Raw genomic sequence first — 19,933 nt, forward strand, 5'->3', positions numbered from 1 at the left:
AGCATTTTTTAACCAGCAGTAATGAACAATGAGTATGCAAGTCAGGGCAGCGGTGGAAAACGGACATCCTGTTCATCACCAGACATAATTGGCCATATCTATTTACGCATTTCCATTTAACCCTTCCTTTTCTATACCAACGTGCAGTATGACAAAAACATTTATCATTTTTGGTTTGTTATTTGCTTCACATTAACATATGTCTATAACCAAAACTTTCAGTTTTGTTTTTTATAGAGGACGGAAAGTGTTAAAGTGAACACTGTATGCAATTACAGAAAAATTTAATTAATCTTGTACTAATCATTTTTAATAGCCTTTTAATAGGAGGTCTCTAACAGTTACCATATTCTTATAGATGGTAGCCACCCAATTGGGTGTTTTGGAGATTGTCAGTAGATTTAATTTTAAGATATTCTAAAAGTTGTCTGAATTTTCACTATATTTGAAGATATTTCCTCTCATGGCCTGTTGTCCCAGTGACAGGAAGTGAGGGAAAAGCTGTGCTTTTACAGCAGTAAAAATCCATGAAATTCATGCTTTTCACTACTTCATGCCAAAATGTTTTTCAACTTCTGAATAAAGAAACCTATGCTGAGAACAATTTGCAAGCTGCGTCCCCCCTTTTTCTTAAAATACAAATTTCCTGGCCTGTCCCTCTGTTCATCTAAAGTTATGAGCAGAGTCCACAATTGCATTTGCACACTTATTTTGGGTCGGTGGCTCAGAACATTTTAATTGGACAGATTTGAGGGACAGCTGGGTACACAGCAATTGGCAAACAACAGCATATAATTTTATCAACAGGTTCCTTTTTAAGGGAAAACTTTCATGAGGGAAATATGTAGGCTGTCAGTTTCTGAACATGCTTGTAATGGCTGTAACGCTGTCCCCATGTTTCAAAATTTGACTTGCTAGGAGTATGCAGATGATGTATTCTGGCTTGCTGCCTATTTTTGTAAGTAAGTGAAGCGTGTTTTAAAAGAAGAGGCATGGCAGCCAGTCAATAAGCATTTTTAGGAGATGGTCTGCAGTGGCAGCCTAGATGTTCCTCTCCTAACGAGTTTCATTTAACTTTTGACTTTTTTGCGTTGACCTATTCCTGTACTATACCTTACTTCTGTTTCACGATTTTACTTCAGGAACTTTCAGTTCCATAATGTTGAAGAGTTAACTTGTGTTTAAGTTTTTAATTTAACCGTAAACGCATTGTGTGGTTTCTAGATATTGGCTTGGGAAGTGATTCTGTGTGTGCCCGTCCGTCTTCACATCGGATAAAGTCCTTTGATTCCCTTGGGTCACAGTCTTTTGTAAGCCGATCATCAAAACTATTGCAGGGTCAATATCGAAGCCTGGTAAGTAATTGTGTATGTATGTTTGGTATATAAAGAAATAGCAGTAGGCGCAATAGCACTTTTGCTGTCCTCCGATTTATATTTGAAAATATCCAATATTTTATTTGGATCAAAACGGGTCATACAAAACTTGCTGCAAGCACTAATTGGGCAGATTACCACCATCAAAACAAAGGCCACTCTGTTTTACTTAAATACCACACAAGCAGCTAGATATAGTTCTTAGCAACTCTGTGGAATAAAGGAACAAATTCCTTTTCAGTCTGAATCTTCCTTCCAAAAAGGGATATCAATAAAGTTCATAGGAGTTTTTAATACCAGGTATACTATGTTGTCATTCCAGGAGGAAGTAACATGTTATTACATATTCCCTTTTATGGTAAATCAGTTCATTCTACAACTTCAAATAAGCCACTTGCCCTTTTTATATATTATTATTAGAGAAACCATTTACAAAGTTCTTACTAAATATCTAGATTCCCGCATTATTCCGCAATGCCATTATTATAGACATATATAAATCTCCTTCGGAAATTGTAGATATTTGCAGTTATGCCCAATTTAATGCTTATTTAATAACTCCTTAATGGATGCCATAATTTCAGTTTTTATTTCCACAAGGCCATACTCCAGCATAAACATAATTTTTTTGTAATGCTGCACCAATACATATAATTGTATTAACTTTTCAGCTCTTTTCCAGCATTCCATGGAAACATAAATTGCTTTCTGGTTGATGTAAAAGAAATCATTTCCCAATCTTTTGTTTTTCGTAGGTTGTCAGTATTTGCACCTAACCCTAGGTTTAGATCTTTAATGGCAAATGAGAATGTTCTTACTTTGTCCTAAGGAAACTTCCATTTTTTTTTTTCCCCACAGTTCTTATATCTTGTTCACTAGTGGACATAATAGTAACAAGTTATTCAATACCATACTGTTGGCTGCTTGTTTGCTGTTCCCGCTTGGTGGAGGATGCAAAAATCCGCTGCATCTTCCCCATTCAGTAAACTAACAGACACACACCCTCAATGTGAAAACTATAGATGTGTTATCTCCTCATCAACCAACATGATACATCTTAACCTGAGCTTGTCAGTACTTGGCTAATGTTTCTGTTCAACCCAATAAACATGGCCATGTTTCCTTTAACACTTCCCCACTCTTAATGCTACATACACACTAAGCAGTGTACATACAGTCCCTTGAAAAAGTATTTCGCCAGCAAGTCTGGTTGATTTAAAAAAAGCCAAGGCTTGTCTGCCAGGAGTTTGAGTAGATCTGCACACCACAATCTTCTGGGTCAATTGAAAAGATGGGACGAGGTTACCACAGGTCCTTACTGTACCTTTCCCACATTAGGTGGATATATGTAATAGCACCACCTTATCTAATCTACTCTACAGTAGGTCCTATAAGCACCCCTTCCCTTTAAAAGATGGTTGCAATAACACCACTCCATCTCCTCCACACCGAAACTGGGCACAAATACAGTGCCTTGAAAAAATATTCATACCCCTTGAAATTTTCCACATTTTATCATGTTACAACTAAAAACGTAAATGTATTTTATTGGGATTTTATGTGATAGACCAATACAAAGTGGCACATAATTGTGAAATGGAAGGAAAATGATAAATGGTTTTCTAAATTTTTTACAAATAAATATGTGAAAAGTGTTGCGTGCATTTGTATTCAGCCCCCTTTACTCTGATACCCCTAACTAAAATCCAGCAGAACCAATTGCCTACAGAAGTCACCTAATTTGTAAATGGAGTCCACCTGTGTGTAATTTAATCTCAGTATAAATACAGCTGTTCTCTGAAGCCCTCAGAGGTATGTTAGAGAACCTTAGTGAATAAACTGCATCATGAAGGCCAAGGAACACACCAGACAGGTCAGGGATAAAGTTGTGGAGAAGTTTGAAGCAGGTTTAGGTTATAAACAAAATATCCCAAGCTTTGAACATCTCACGGAGCACTGTTCAATCCATCATTCAAAAATGGAAAGAGTATGGCACAACTGCAAACCTACCAAAACATGGCCGTCCACCTAACCTGACAGGCTGGACAAGGAGAGTTTACCTTCCAGCAGGACAACGACCCCAAAACATACAGCCAGAGCTACAATGGAATGGTTTAGATCAAAGCATATTCATGTGTTAGAATTGCCCAGTCGAAGACCAGACCTAAGTCCACTTGAGAATCGATGGCAAGAGTTGAGAATTGCTGTTCAGAGGATCTCCATCCAATCTGACAGAGCTTGAGACATTTTGCAAAGAAGAATGGGCAAAAATGTCACTCTCTAGATGTGCAAAGCTGGTAGAGACATACCAAAAAATATTTGCAGCAGTAATTGCAGCGAAAGGTAGCTCTACAAAGTATTAACTCAGGAGGGCTGAATACAAATGCACACCACACTTTTCAGATATTTATTTGTAAACAATGTTGAAAATCATTTATCATTTTTCTTCCACTTCACAATTATATGCCACTTTGTGTTGGTCTATCACATAAAAGCCCAATAAAATGCTTTTACGTTTTTGGTTGTAACATGACAATGTGGAAAATTTTCAAGGTTATGAATACTTTTTCAAGACACTGTACTAGTTAGTGCAGTTGGTGAGCTACTTGTCTGATCCCAAAAAAGGCCCAACAATTAGGGAAAAGAGAACTACAGGAATGAATTTTAGCTCTGTATTCATATCATATGGAAATGTATTTAATTAATGGATCCATGATGTCTCTTTGTAACAGTAGCTTATTGCGAAAAATATTTTAAAGTTTTGAAGGAATTATTAGTGGAAGGAAAGTGAATGAGGAGGAGTTAATGTCTGAAGAGGAAGAGCTAAGTAATCAGTCAGACTTGGTATTACATAGCAACTGAACGTGTAAACTGAAACAAATTTCTCTAATTTGCTTCCCTTTTGGTGTTTAAATATATCATCGAAAGTGTTTTATATCTGTTTGACATGCTATCTGCATGGACTACAAAACATCTCCCCCTTTTCTGGAGAGAAGGGGGGGGGGTGTTTTATGTTGTCCCAACACACTCCCTGTCCTAGGGTGGCAAAGCTGCTTGGTAAACATATACAATTGCGACACAAGTCCTATTGTAATTGAATGTTATTAAAAATGATCTTTCCTTTTCAATCTGTAACGCTGTAATTTTCTGTAAAATGCAATACAATATGGCTACATGAAAGCTTGTGTGGTTGGCCTACTGATTTTCCCAGAAGTCTGCACTAAGATACAAGTCAGATTTTGAGCATCCCCTGCAACAATAATGTAATTTTTGGTGAGATTCTCCCAAAGGGAAATTGCGTCTAAAGGGAGGCAGACCCTGCAATTTTCCTCATTAGAGCCCTGCAGGTGCTGCAGCTGATTAATAATTATAAAACTACTCCCAATAAATTTGATCTGCACATGGACACAGACAAACTGTTATTTCTTCCAAAAAACAAAAGGCAAGCATCTGCAACAATGTTTGTTAAAATCCCTGCAATGTACATAGATCACCCAGAGGGGAATATTTTTTTTCTTAAAGTGGAGTTCCACCCTAAAGTGGAACTTCCGCTCATCGGATTCCTCCCCCCCTCCGGTGTCACAATTGGCACCTTTCAGGGGGGAGGGGGGTGCAGATACCTGTATAATACAGGTATCTGCACCCACTTCCGGGTATAGCTAGCCGCAGACTCCCCGCCCACCCCCGTTGTGTTGTGGGAAATACACAGTTCCCACAACACAATGGGGACCAGTGTAGACACGCAGCACGACTCGCGCATGCGCAGTAGGGAACCGGGCAGTGAAGCCGCAACGCTTCACTTCCCGATTCCCTCAGTGAGAATGGCGGCGGCAGCACCCGAGGATCGAGGGACGGCTCGGTCTCGGGTGCCGACATCGCTGGACCCCGGGACAGGTAAGTGTCCTTATTTTAAAAGTCAGCAGCTGCAGTATTTGCAGCTGCTGACATCTAAATTTTTTTTTTTTTTAGTGAAACTCCGCTTTAACAAAAGTGGAGTTACTCTCTAAAACAAACTAGTGTTTTTTTAGTAGTGGTAATCTGCAAAATTAGTTCTCACCGCAGGTTTTTGTATGTCCTGGTTATATACTCTTTTATATAATTAAAGGGACAGCAGTATACTATTGCACCAACTACTATTTCTTTCTTTGTACCATATGCTAATATGGTAGTTAAGTACACACCTGAAATTAAGGCGAGTTTTCACCCACTGATTAATAATTCTATTTAATGAAAAGTCCCATGTTTTTGTTTTGAAGTATATATCTATTTGCCTGCCCTGTGCATGTTTAAATGCTTACAGCTACCAAAAAAAAAAACAGTGATGGGGAAAAAATGATGTGCAAAAATCATGCAGAGACTTGAAATTCCAGTTTTTGATCTTATGAGCATAGATAGATATTCCTAAAGCATTCATTTGTGTGTGTTTTTTTTTTTTTTTTTGTCCTAGATGGAGTAATTTATGGGTCTTAGAATTATTAGCTTATAGTGTCACACAGTTGTGTGTTTATTAACACTTTAAATTATTAAGTTTATCAAATGCACTTTACAGAGTACAGAATCTGCCCTCATTCAGATGGGTATGCTATAGTGTACGTCTGTGTGAGGGTCGTGTTTGCCCGCTCAAATATGTGTAGTTGCAGGTGTCAGATTGGAAGCAGCTGTTTTATCCAAACAGCTGCTGCACCCCAACTCATATAAATGGGTCTGCCTGCACGAGGATGCACAGAACACCTGTGCTTTACTCTCGCACAGTAGTACGCTATTATACGCTTGTGTGAAATAGGCATTAACAGCTAATAGCAGTTTATGTAAAAAATTTTTGTCATATGGGATGCAAACTCGCACTTGGAGATTACATCTGTGGTTGAGTAAGTTAATGTGGTCACTTTTTTGTAGATAAGCAATGGTGTGAAAGTATTTGCCCCCTTTCTGATTTTTTTTTTTTTTGCATATTTGTCACACTTAAATGAGTCAGGTCATCAAACTAATTTTAATATTACACAAAGATAACCCGAGTAAATACAAAATTCAGTTTTTAAATGATGGCTTAATTTATTAAGGCAAAAAAGCTGTCTATACCTGCCTGGCGATATGTGCAAAAGTAATTGCCCCCTAAACCTAATAACTGGTTGTGCCACACTTGGCGGCACAACTGCAATCAAGCATTTGCAATAACTGGCAATGAGTCTTTCACGTTGCTTTGGAGCAATTTTGGCCCACTCTTCTTTGCAGAATTGTTAGCCACCTTAGAGGGTTTTCCAGCATGAACGGCCTGTGTAAGGTCATAATATGGCATCTTAATTGGATTTAAGTCTGGGCTTTGACTAGGTTCACTCCTAAACCTAAATTTTTTGTTTGAACCATTTGGAGGTGGACTTGCTTGTTGTGTTTCGGATCATTGTCCTGCTGCATAACCCAAGTGCACTTGAGCTTGAGGTTACGAACTGATGGCCGGACATTCTCCTTTAGGATTTTCAGGTAGAGCTCAGAATTCATAGTTCCATCAATTATGGTAAGTCGTCCAGGTCTTGAAGCTGCAAAGCAGCCCCAGACCATCACGCTACCACCACCATTTCTGACTGTTGGTATGACGTTCTTGTTATGAAATGCTGTATTCGTTTTATGCCAGCTGTAACGGGACGCACACCTTCCAAAAAGTAAAATTTTTGTCTCATCATCCACAGAATATTTGCCTAAAAGTCTTGGGGATAATCAAGATGTTTTTTGGTAAATGTGAGATGAGCCTTTGTGTTCTTTTTGGTCAGCAATGGCTTTGGCCTTGGAACTCTCCCTTGGATGCCATTTTTACCCAATCTCTTTGTTGTTGTTGAATCATGAACACTGATCTTACCTGAGGCAAGTGAGGCCTGCAGTTCTTTAGATGTTGTTTTGGGTTCTTTTATGACCTCCTGGGTGAGTCATAGTCCTGCTCTTGGAGTAAATTTGTAGGCTGGCCACTTCTGGGAAGGTTCACCACTAAGGATGAGCTCCGGCGTGTTCGCATGCTGAACGTGCCGAGCCTGCCAGGAAGTCGGTGCAGCGCTAATCACAAGCAGTGAGATATTTCCCGATGTGCGGCTGCAGAGATCGGGAAATGTCTCCCTACCTGTAATTAGCGCTGCGCCGTGCCGACTTCCTGGCGGGCTTGGCACATTCAGTATGCGAACGCGCTGGAGCTCATCCTTATTCACCACTGTTCCGAGTTATCTCCATTTGTGGATAATGGCTCTCCCCGTGGTTCACTGGAGTTCCAAAGCCTTAGAAATGGCTTTGAAACCCTTCCTAGACTGATACATGATACATGATACTTTGTTTCTAATCTGTTCTTGATTTTTTTTTATTTTATTTATTTTTTTTAAATTGTGGCATGATGTGTGGCTTTTTGTAATCTGTTAGCGTGCTTCACTTTGTCAGACAGCTTCTGTTTATGTAATTTCTTGATTCAACAGGTCTGGCAGTAATCAGGCCTGGGTGTGGCAAGTGAAATTTAACTCAGCTTTCCAAAAAATTGTGGTTAATCACACTTCATGATTCAGTATGGGAGGGGACAATTACTTTTTCACATAGGGCCAGGCAGGTTTATACAGCTTTTTTCCCTTAATAAATGAAATAATTAAAAAACGCATCTTGGATTTACTTGCGTTATCTTTGTGTAGTATTAAAATTTGTTTGATCTGAATCATTTAAATATGCAAAAAAAAAAAAAAAAAATCCGGAAGGGAGCAGATACTTTTCACAGCACTTTATATGCCTGCTAACAATTCACGTTACGTAGCATATAAAACATTTTTTATGGGTGAAATAATCAGCTTTGCTTGCACTTGCTAATGTGTGTGTTCTGTGTGTTTTTATTTTTTTGCGAATCGTTCAAATTAAACACAGTAGGAGCAGTTTAGTCAGAAGCCTATAAGCCTTTCTTGGTTTTGCAGCTGGTTAGCAACATTTAGTTTTGTAACCGAGCCTAATAAAATACAGGACTATTTTTTTTTTGAATAGCTACATATGAGCTGTTGTCGACAACACATCTACATGCCGATTGATCCTGCTGAGATATTCCTTTTTCATTTTGGCCCACATGAATCTGATTTTTATCGGCTTAATTTAGAGATTTGAGAGAAGTGCAGCCAACACCATCTGTAAATCCAATGTAGCCAGGTCTTTATTGATTCCTCTCTAAGAATATCTTATTCACAGCATAGGGTACACATAATTTTGGTAAACATGATGTTCTTAGAGAGCTAGAAGTTTAATTTTTTTTAAATGATGGTGGTGACTGTGTTTACATTTTAAAAGGTAATGAGTGCGCAAGAGCCATTGACCACGTCATAGCACATGTGTAGTGCAGGGGTTTTGAATGGGGGGCAGAGCTGCAGTGGGCTGGGATGTGGATTCATGGAGGATCATTCAGTAATGTTGTCGTTTTTGTGTTTTTTTTGTTTTTTGTTTTTTTTTCAGCAGGGATCCAAATCACATCACAGCCTACTGCAGCTCTGCCCCAATCCACATCACAGCCCACTGCAGCTCTGCCCCAATCCACATCACAGCCCACTGCAGCTCTGCCCCAATCCACATCACAGCCCACTGCAGCTCTGCCCCAATCCACATCACAGCCCACTGCAGCTCTGCCCCAATCCACATCACAGCCCACTGCAGCTCTGCCCCAATCCACATCACAGCCCACTGCAGCTCTGCCCTCATCCACATCACAGCCCACTGCAGCTGTGCCCTCATCCACATCACAGCCCACTGCAGCTCTGCCCTCATCCACATCACAGCCCACTGCAGCTCTGCCCCATCCACATCACAGCCCACTGCAGCTCTGCCCCCATCCACATCACAGCCCACTGCAGCTCTGCCCCCATCCACATCACAGCCCACTGCAGCTCTGCCCCCATCCACATCACAGCCCACTGCAGCTCTGCCCCCATCCACATCACAGCCCACTGCAGCTCTGCCCCCATCCACATCACAGCCCACTGCAGCTCTGCCCCCATCCACATCACAGCCCACTGCAGCTTTGCCCCCATCCACATCACAGCCCACTGCAGCTCTGCCCCCATCCACATCACAGCCCACTGCAGCTCTGCCCCCATCCACATCACAGCCCACTGCAGCTCTGCCCCCATCCACATCACAGCCCACTGCAGCTCTGCCCCCATCCACATCACAGCCCACTGCAGCTTTGCCCCCATCCACATCACAGCCCACTGCAGCTCTGCCCCTCCTTCACATCACAGCCCACTGCAGCTCTGCCCCTCCTTCTTCACATCACAGCCCACTGCAGCTCTGCCCCTCCTTCTTCACATCACAGCCCACTGCAACTCTGCCCCTCCTTCTTCACATCACAGCCCACTGCAGCTCTGCCCCTCCTTCTTCACATCACAGCCCACTGCAGCTCTGCCCCTCCTCCTTCACATCACAGCCCACTGCAGCTCTGCCCCTCCTCCTTCACATCACAGCCCACTGCAGCTCTGCCCCTCCTTCTTCACATCACAGCCCACTGCAGCTCTGCCCCTCCTTCTTCACATCACAGCCCACTGCAGCTCTGCCCCTCCTTCTTCACATCACAGCCCACTGCAGCTCTGCCCCTCCTTCTTCACATCACAGCCCACTGCAGCTCTGCCCCTCCTTCTTCACATCACAGCCCACTGCAGCTCTGCCCCTCCTTCTTCACATCACAGCCCACTGCTGCTCTGCCCCTCCTTCTTCACATCACAGCCCATTGCAGCTCTGCCCCTCCTTCTTCACATCACAGCCCATTGCAGCTCTGCCCCTCCTTCTTCACATCACAGCCCATTGCAGCTTTGCCCCTCCTTCTTCACATCACAGCCCACTGCAGTTCTGCCCCTCCCCATATACATCACAGCCCACTGCAGCTCTGCCTCCCTCCCTCATCCACATCACATCACAGCTCCCTGCAGTTCTGCTCTCCCCCCCCCCCCCCCCACTTCGCATCACAGCCCCTTGCAGCTTTGCTACCCTTTCACATCACAGCCCCTGGCAGCTTTGCCCCCATCATATTACAGCCCCCCGCAGCTCTGCCCCTTCCCAACACATTACAGATCCTCCAAAGCTCTGCTCACTCTTAACCTCACAGCCCCTTCCAGTTCTGCCCCACCTCAAATCACATCACAGCCCCCCGCAGCTCGGCCACTTAACTTTTTATACCTTACTTGAGTTCACAGAGCGGTGAGCGAGACGCACAATGGCTTTGTATGAAGGATGGGTGCAGGAGTTGCCCGAGTTAACGTTAAGGTGATTGGTGGTTAGGATGTAGAGCGATCCTAACCAATCATCTTGTTAATATGAAAGTTAACTCCGGCAGCTTCTGCCCCCACCCTCCATCCAAAGTTGCTTTGCCTCCCGCTCTCATTTCTACTGTGACAATGACAGTGGCTGAGGGGAAGAACTGGCTCTTAAATGGCGGGACTGTGGCAGGCTGCATGGGACAGTACCACGGTCCGCCATTTAGTGATGCCTGGTGTAGTGTAAGGTCATCCAGAACATATGCACTCGTATTCACTGTTTTTTACATTATGTTCAGAACTAAGACAAATCAATAAGCTAAAAAGTAGCTGGCAAATTTCTATATGGTTTGGTTGCTGCTTTGGTGCTACTAATCTAGTAAACTGATAATTGCAAATTTTTAGTTTCAGCAATACACAAGTGATTGTTGCTTTAGAACTTATATTACTTGGTTCCATCCACTTTCTATGCCTTTGTCTTTTTCAGGACATGACCGATAATAGCAACCATCATATAGTGGTGAGAGCAAAGTTTAATTTTCAACAGACCAACGAAGATGAGCTGTCATTCTGTAAGGGAGACCTAATTCAAGTTACACGGCTAGAAGAAGGCGGCTGGTGGGAGGGAACATACAGTGGCAAAACAGGATGGTTCCCAAGCAACTATGTCAGAGAAATCAAGTCCTCTGGTAGGTGTATCCTGTATTTTTGATTGCAGGTGGGGTCATCTTTAACGGTGGTCATGTGTTTAATAAAGTGTCACATTAAGAGGCTTGTGATTAAGTGAAAATAATTTGAAATTTCTCTTTCGTTCATTGACAGACACAGTGCTCCATTATCCAGAACCATAGGGTTATATCGCCTCCTACAGGAGTAAGACACTAGGCAGAAAAAAGACTTGGCTACGCCTATGGGCAGTCTTAGGTGATCTACACCCCCATCCCTGCTATAGGCCTTCAGTTTTTTTTCTGCCTAGTCAGGAGTTAGGACCTAGTTCCCTGCTGGGATCCCTGGTTCTGGCAATTTTTTGTTTTTGCTTTTTAAACTACTTTTTTCTCTTGGATTTTTTCCTGTGAGATCTACTATCAACTGCCAGACTGGGCGACAGGCTGGACGCTAAGATCCAGTGGTCTCCCCAGTCTGGCCAGCGTGCACATGCAGACTGCAGCTATGCGCTAGATCGGCATAGCCCCACTGGACGGGGGCTGGCCCTGCGAGTTAAACATCTCGCGAGGTCATGTACGACCGCATCTCGGCCTGAGTCGCAGCGTCCCACATAGCCGACAGCCCCCCCACTTCGATGGTGAGGAGGAACTGTCTGGGAGCGTTACCCATGCACTCGCTGGAGCATTAAGTAAGGGGCTCCCTCCTCTCCTTCCCTGGAGTGGTATGGGACACGGGTACTCCCTGGGGTGGTCGGTTTCTCTGGGGTTCTCCTCCACATCCCCCCTTCCCCGGCTGAGGCCCAGGCATCTGGCTTAGGTGCTTCAGACACTCTGTCCACCCACCTCACCTCCATAGTGTCACTATGGGGGGGTACACATTGGAACCTGCTGGATGGTTGGGTGGGTGGCCAAGCATCTGCAGATCAGTGCCCACTGCGGCGACCCTCCACTAGATTAGGCTGCGGCTTTGCGGCCTACCGAGCACTCGCGGCGGGCGGCCGAAAATTTAGGCCGCGGCTTTTGCAGCCTGCCGGGTGACGTGAGGGGCGGCCATAGAGCGAGCAGCGGAGGTTGCCACTTTCCGTTGAGGGCATCCACCATCCCTTCCTTGGCTCTAGCCTGGTCGGGTCCCCTCACGGACCTGTGCACTCGCTGCGGGCAGCCAAAAATTTAGGCCGCGGCCTGCTAGTCTGCACGGCCACGCCGGATGCCTTCTTCCAGAGGGACGGCGCTGTGGGGGCTCTGAGGGCGACACCCTTTTGGGGGGGTTGTTTAAGTGGGCCCGCCGTAGGCGCCCCCTGTGATGGGCCTTAGTGGATGCCCCCTGTGATGGGCCTTAGTGGATGCCCCCTGTGATGGGCCTTAGTGGATGCCCCCTGTGATGGGCCTTAGTGGATGCCCCCTGTGAGGGGCCTTAGTGGATGCCCCCTGTGAGGGGCCTTAGTGGATGCCCCCTGTGAGGGGCCTTAGTGGATGCCCCCTGTGAGGGGCCTTAGTGGATGCCCCCTGTGAGGGGCCTTAGTGGATGCCCCCTGTGAGGGGCCTTAGTGGATGCCCCCTGTGAGGGGCCTTAGTGGATGCCCCCTGTGAGGGGCCTTAGTGGATGCCCCCTGTGAGCGGCCTTAGTGGATGCCCCCTGTGAGCGGCCTTAGTGGATGCCCTCTGTGAGCGGCCTTAGTGGATGCCCTCTGTGAGCGGCCTTAGTGGATGCCCTCTGTGAGCGGCCTTAGTGGATGCCCTCTGTGAGCGGCCTTAGTGGATGCCCCCTGTGAGGGGCCTCAGCCAGTGCCCCCTGTAAAGGTCCCAGTGGTGTCCCCTGTGCGGGGCATCCGTAGGAACCCCCTGTGCGGGGTCCCAGCCAGTGCCCCCCCCTGTGAGGGGTTCAGTGGTGCCCCCCCCTGTGAGGGGTTCAGTGGTGCCCCCTGTGCGGGGTTTCCGTAGGCGTCCCTTGTGCGGCCAGTGCCCCCTGTGAGGGGTCCAGTGGTGCCTCCTGTACGGGGTATTCGTATGTGCCCCCTGTGTGGGGGTCTCAGCCAGTGCCCCTGTTAGGGGTTCAATGGTGCCCCCTGTGCGGGGTATCAGTAGGCGCCCCAGTGCGGGGTCTCGCCCGGTGCCCCTTGTGAGGAGCCTCGGTCAGTGCCCCCCATGCGGGGCCTCGGTCAGTGCCCCCCATGCGGGGCCTCGGTCGACGTCCCCCGTGCGGGACCTCGGTGACGCCCTTGTGCGGGGCCTAAGGCGGCGGAGCTCTGAGTCGGCGGCCTCTCTGTGAGCGTTTTCACAGGTTTCACTTAGGCATATAGGCTAGTAAATGGCAACCCCCCGCCCTCCCCTGCCTCATCGGTCGCAACTGATCCTATGTCTGGCTCTGCTATCGTGGATGTGACCCACCTTGCGGGGTTGGTGGCTACACTCCCTGTCTTGTCAGTTAGTGAGGTTGTTCCTCCACAACTGCAGTGGCGCACAAGAAGGTGCTGGTTGTCTCCCTTATTACTTGTGCTGGAAACTTTTAAAGATGGAGGATGCAGCTGCCGCGGAGGTGCCGGTCCCCTTGTCGTTCCCTTCTTCCTCCTATTTTGGAATATTTGTTCGTAAAGACTGGGAGTGTCCAAAGCGTCCCTGTGTGGTTCCAAAGATGTTTCGCTGTGAGGGTACCCCTTTGTGGGGTCCCTCCTGAAAGAGTGGACTGTTCCAACAGTAGTGGATCCCCATGTATTGGGCTTAAGTGTTGGTCTGCGGACTGGGCTTCTAAAAAAGCTCTGATTGGGTTACCATTTCAAGGCAGTTGTCTGGGGCTACCCTGGATGACATTGTACTCGTAAGTCTCACAGGAAGGAAGTTTTAAATGACTTCCACGGTCTGAAATGGGGAAAAGGGCCTCATAGCGGTTGCGGTCCTTCTTCTCCGCACGCAATGGAACTGGTCTGGTGAGCCGAGAGCGGGGCTCCCTAGACCCACGGACAAGGCCCCTTCAGCATGAAGGTGCGCCCTCACCTATGTCCTAGTGTTGCGGCCTTGAACCCCAAAAAGTGTTTTTTCCTTCCAATTGGCGTCTGTCACCGCACTGTTGGCAGTTCTCCTTGGGGCTGTGCAAGCCCTGTTGCTTCAGGGTGTGCTTGTCCCAGTTCCAGTGGGTACAGAAGGTCAGAATGGAGTCCATCCGCACGGTGGTGGCGTCCGTTCATCTTTCGGGCTTCTGTCGACATCACGGATGCTTATTTACGCACTCCAATATGTGCCGCACTCCAATATGTGCCCGACACCAACGCTTCCTCCATTTTACTGTGGGGAAAGAGCATTTTCAGCTTGCGGTGTTGACTTTTGGTCTCGCCTCCACCCCTCTTGTACTCGCAAAGGTGTTGGCCCCAGTTCTGGTGTGGTTACGTCAGCGGGGGATTGCTGTCCTGGGCTACTGGGACGATCTTCTTTTACGTGCTACCCTGAGAGGCGATGTAGTTCGCTATACAGACCTCAGTTTTCAGTTGGCTTTTATACTACCTAAAGTCTGCTCCGGCTCCTTCCAGAAAATTGGATTATCTGGGCCTGACTCTGGTTTCATCTCTGGTCAGAGTGTTTCTTCCTCTAGACAAACTCCAGAAGTTGCATGCTGCGTTTTAGCTACTGTTGTCTCGCAGGTGGGCCTCCCTGCGGTCCTGCATGTGGGTGTTGGGCCTGATGGTATCTACCTTCGAGGCAGTTCCATTTGCCCAGTTCCATTCAAGCTCCTTTCAAGTGAGATCCTGGCGTAAAGTGCCTGAGGTCTCTGGGCTATCATATTCGGCTGAGCCAGAAAACCGGGGGTCCTGGTTTGGTGGCTTCGCTCTCCGGGATTTCGGCGGGGCACATCCTTTCTCCCCTTGTATTGGACAGTGGTCACCACCAATGCCAGTCTGTCTGGGTGGGGAGGTGTCCTGGGACTGGGTTCTGCTCAGGGTCGTTGGACGCTGGAGGAATCCAGACTGCCGATTGATATTCTGGGACTTTGAGCGATCAGACTATGTATGGATCATAGAGGTTGACTTCGGGGGCTCCGGGTACAGATCCAGTCGGACGATGCCACGGCGGTGGTCTATGTCAATCACCAGGGTGGAACGAAGAGTGTGTTGGCAGCCCTGACAGTAGCCAGCATCCTCCGGTGGGCAGAACGCCTTGTTCTGGCCCTCTCCACTGTATGTCTTCTAGGAGGGCAAAAATGGCAGGCGGTTGCCTCAGTCGGCTATTGTTGGTCCACGGAGTGGTCCCTTCACCAGGGCATGTTTCATCGGATATGTCTCCAGTGGGGATCCGGTTATTCTAGTGGGCCCAGATGGTGTTGTTGGTCTTGGTACGCCGACCTGGTGCGCTTGGTTGGCTACTGCCTCTCAGGGAGGTTCTGCTGTCCCAAGGGCTGATCTTCCATCCTGCTTCAGTCACTGGCTTTTGAAGGCCTGGCTGTTATGAGCCAGGTGCTGAAGGTACGACGCTAGGAAGCCTTCCTCTGGGAAGATTTACCACCAGACATGGATAAGCATACATACCCTGGTGTGAGGTGCTTGCCATTTACCCTCACTCTTTCTCGGTGGCTCGGATTTCAACCTTCCATCGGGGGGGGGGGGGTTTGAGCAGAACTTGGACTTGAGTACCATCAAGGGCCAGGTGTCTGCCTTGGCAGTTTTCTGACGTCCCCTGGTCTTGCACTCTCTGGTGCGTACTCTTAATCAAGGGGTTCGACATCTGCCTCCACCAATGGGGTCACTTCTTCTGCCGTGGGATCTACTCTTGGGTTCAGTTCTACAGGAGCCTCCCTTTGAAAATATTTGGGAGGTTCTTCTACTTGCTCTGTCCCAGAAGGTGGCTTTTTTGGTTGCTATCACCTCTGCTCGCTGAGTGTTGGAACTGTAGGCGTTACCATGTCATACTTCTTACCTGGTGATCCAAAAGGTGAAGTGGTTCTTCGCCCTTGTCCGTGGTTCCCTCCTCTGATTCCTTTTGATTATGGACATTGTATTGCCTTCCCTGTGTCCCAGGTCAAAATGTCCTAAGGGATTTACCTTACATGCCCTGGATGTGTTCGGGCGATTCGGGTGTATTTGGCAGTCACAGGGCCTTTTCGGAGATCAGACTCACTGTTTGTGATCACGGATGGGCAAAAAAAGGGGCTGTCTGCTTCTTCTGCGATCATACTAGATAGCTCACAGACAATGACTCTGGTCTATTCTGTCAGGGGTTGGGTTCCTCCTTTCCCTGTTACGGCGCATTCTAATTGGCTGCTTATTGCTTCTTGGGCCTTTCATAATCAGACATCAGCAGCGCTGGTTTGCATGGTGACCACTTGGTTGTCAGTGTACACTTTTTCACAAAATTCTACAACGTGGCTGTGCTGGCATCTGAGGATGCTTCTTTTGGCTGCAAGGTGTTGCAGGCTGTTGTTTAGAGGGTCTATTCCCTCTTGAAGGGGTATTGTTCAGGTTGTGCTCCAGTTTGTTTCTGTGTTGAGCTCCTGTTACATGGTTGGCTCTTGTGTTAGTCTTGGGATTTTTCGTTGACCCACCCCTTATGTTTGGCACTGCTTTGGGACGTCCCTATGGTTCTGAATAATGGAGCGCTGTGTCTGTCAATGAACGAGAGAGAGAATGTCATTTTTGACTTTCCGTAAAATCCATTTCTCTGAGTTCATTGACAGACACAGCACCCACCCCTCTAAGGAGTTTTGATGCTTCTGACACTGCTTGTTACTAAACTGAAGGCCTAGTATCCTACTCCTGTAGGAGGCGATATAACCATATGGTTCTGAAAAATGGAGCGCTGTGTCTGTCAATGAACTCAGAGAAATGTATTTTACGGTATGTCAAAAATCCCATTATTTTTAAATACATTTTTCTTGGCTCTGTAAATGACAGTTCAAAGTCTAGCCCGTGATGAGTATAGGTTTGAGCCCATTCTTCCATAAAGCATCTTGGTCATACTGTTCTTTCCTCCTATGTTCAAAAATTGTTTATCACAGAGCAAGCTAGAATAGAATTCTGATGCTTTCTAGTATTTTTTTGTTTTTGCTTGTAGGTTTCCATAAAAGTAGTCTTAGAATAATTCAGTGTTTGATGCAATCGTGTGTATCTGAGGATCTTGACCTAAGCAGATGTCTTTAAAAAAGAAGAAAACAAGTGTGCATCCCTTATCCACAAAAAATCAATGCTCAGTGGTTTTAATGAACTTAAGTAATCCATTAACGTGAATCAATATGTAACATTAATTACAATACATGCAAATATATAAACATTTATAAGAAAATTCATAAAATTAGTCCAAGGAGAAGTTCAATCTTAAAATGAAAATCCAAGTGACTGGTGCCCAAATAAAGACACAACGTGAAAGTGCTCAAAGAGGTGCCATCCCCACATGTAATCACATCTCTTACCAGAAATATATGATCCCCAAATTATAGAGATCTACTTTGCTCCAAAGCTCTAGCCCCCACTGGTTCTCCACAGGTTTCGGCAACTTGGGAAAAAATCTCTTCACACCCGGTCTCAAACTGTTACCCCAGGTAATCGGCTGGCTTTCCATGAGGCATACAGATGCTGAATCTCGGTTAAGCAGCAACCGGAACTTGCAGTTCTCCTGAGCCAGCAGCAGCAGATACTACTACAATGCAGCAGCTCTCTTACAGGGTTACAGGGCCACTTAACTGAGATTCAGCATCTGTACACCTCATGTAAAGCCAGCCCTTTCCCTGGGGTAACAGTATTAAGACTGGGTGTGAAGAGATTTTTTTCCAAATTGTCAACCTGTGGAGAACCAGTGAGACCTAGAGCTTTAGAGCAAAGTAGATCTCTATAATTTGAGATCATATATTTCTGGTAAGAGGTGTGATTACATGTGGGTATCGCACCTCTTTGAGCACTTTTACGTTGTGTCGTTTATTTGAGCATCAGTCACTTGGATTTTCACTTTAAGATTGGACTTAACATCTTTGGACTGATTTTTATGATGTTTTATTAGTTTTCTCATAAATGGTTATATATTTGCATGTATTGTGATTCATTATACATACGGATTCACTTAATTGGATTACTTATGTTCACTGAAACCATTGAGCATTGATTGATTGTGGATAAGGGATGCGTACTTGTTTTCTTCTTTTTGTGTATGAGTCTTGTGTTCAGGCTTACACAAGTTGCAGTAATCTTTTATTTATTTTTCTTTTCTTGAGTTAAGCACAGGGTTGCATTTAGTATATGTTAAGCAGATTTCTTGTTTGGGATTTGTTTTGCATATACTGTATTTATTGGCGTATAACACTCACTTTTTCACCATGAAAATCGGGTGCAGATAGCGTGTGCGTGCTATATGCCAATACTTCAATTTTAGATGCCTCGGAGGGGGGACAGGGAGGGGGCGGGACAAGCGCTGTCAGATTACATACAGTGAGGTTCTCCTGTTTACTTGGCAGCCTCTGTAATAGGAAGTCCCGTCTCCTGGGCTGCCATTGGAACACTGTTCTGTCTATCATAGGAGATTCTCACTGTATGTAATCTGTCAGCGCTCGTCCGGCCCCCCTCCCTGTCCCTTCTAGGCTGCAGATGGGCATCAATCAGGCTGCACTGGTGGCAATGGTGAGGATGCTGCATTGAAGGCAATGGTGAGGCTGCAGATGGGCACCAACCCTTATTTTGCTTCAGATTTCCTTATTTAAAATTTGTTTTTTTTTTTCTGAAACTTCCCTCTTAAAATGAATGTGCGTGTTATACGCCAAGTATGTAAGAAACCCATAATGATGAAGTCTAAAGCTTTTACCGTGTTTGTGCAGGGTGTGAATGATCACCTGATGCTGGACTGGTACAGTGGTTAGAATGGTGGCCGTGACAGTATTTTAGTTCTATTGAAAATATTGTTTTACTTCTTTTTTTAACATGTAATGAAAATAATTCTATTCACTTTCCTCTTACCAAGGTGTAGTTATAAAGGTATTGTAAGCAAGTAATTGGTTGACAGAACTTTTCATTAGTTGATGCTGTTGGAGCCTTTGTCTTCCCAGAGGTTGGACATGTTGCTCTGTATTTTCACACAAAGAAAGTGATATAAAGAGAGCCCCATACACAATGAATTGTGATACCTGTTTTTGTATGCTTTCCACACATCAAGTTAAGTAATGACATATTTACTTGCTGCCTAATATACCCTATCCACTTTTTAGATGCCATTATAAAGAGATAAGTGTTGTTCACGTAACTTGTCAGTGGTCATAAAGTTATGGCTGATCAGTGTATTTCCCACACTAACAGGTGTGCCTGCTGGGTGCTGTGTAAACTGTACTGTATGTAGCTTCAGCTACCGATAATATACAGCCTTTTGTTCTGGCTCTGGGATACGAATATCCTGTTCCATACCCAGAACAAATTTGAATTGCGCTCAGACATTCACGGGCAGTTTGAATTCTTTGAATTATTTCAAAGCTTCCTCTCATTGGCTGACGCAGAGATCGGGACATCTGCCTGCCTCTCTGCCTCAGCCAATCGAAATCGGAAGTTTTGTATTTTTTTTTTTTTTTTTAATACAAATTATGCACATTCATTTTAACCCCCACATTGTGAGAAAATCTACCTGTGATTAATGGATTTTTGAGTAGACAAGAGCTAAGCAGCCCCTATTTTAACTGTTTTTAGCCATAAGG

The 19,933-nt window shown here is 45.5% G+C and overlaps 1 protein-coding gene across 7 annotated transcripts in view; it reads left to right on the forward strand.

Moving 5' to 3' along the window:
• ARHGEF7 (Rho guanine nucleotide exchange factor 7) overlaps nt 1–19,933 on the forward strand; it is a 271,356-nt gene that overhangs the window by 67,606 nt on the left and 183,817 nt on the right. For all 7 annotated transcript variants that reach the window (XM_073614508.1, XM_073614510.1, XM_073614513.1 and 4 more), the window contains 2 exons: nt 1,225–1,355; nt 11,109–11,310. In XM_073614508.1, coding sequence (XP_073470609.1) covers nt 1,225–1,355; nt 11,109–11,310 — 333 coding nt within the window. The remainder of the gene's footprint in view (nt 1–1,224; nt 1,356–11,108; nt 11,311–19,933) is intronic.

The sequence above is a fragment of the Aquarana catesbeiana genome, linkage group LG02 (assembly GCF_042186555.1).
Source record: "Aquarana catesbeiana isolate 2022-GZ linkage group LG02, ASM4218655v1, whole genome shotgun sequence".
NCBI lineage: Eukaryota > Metazoa > Chordata > Amphibia > Anura > Ranidae > Aquarana > Aquarana catesbeiana.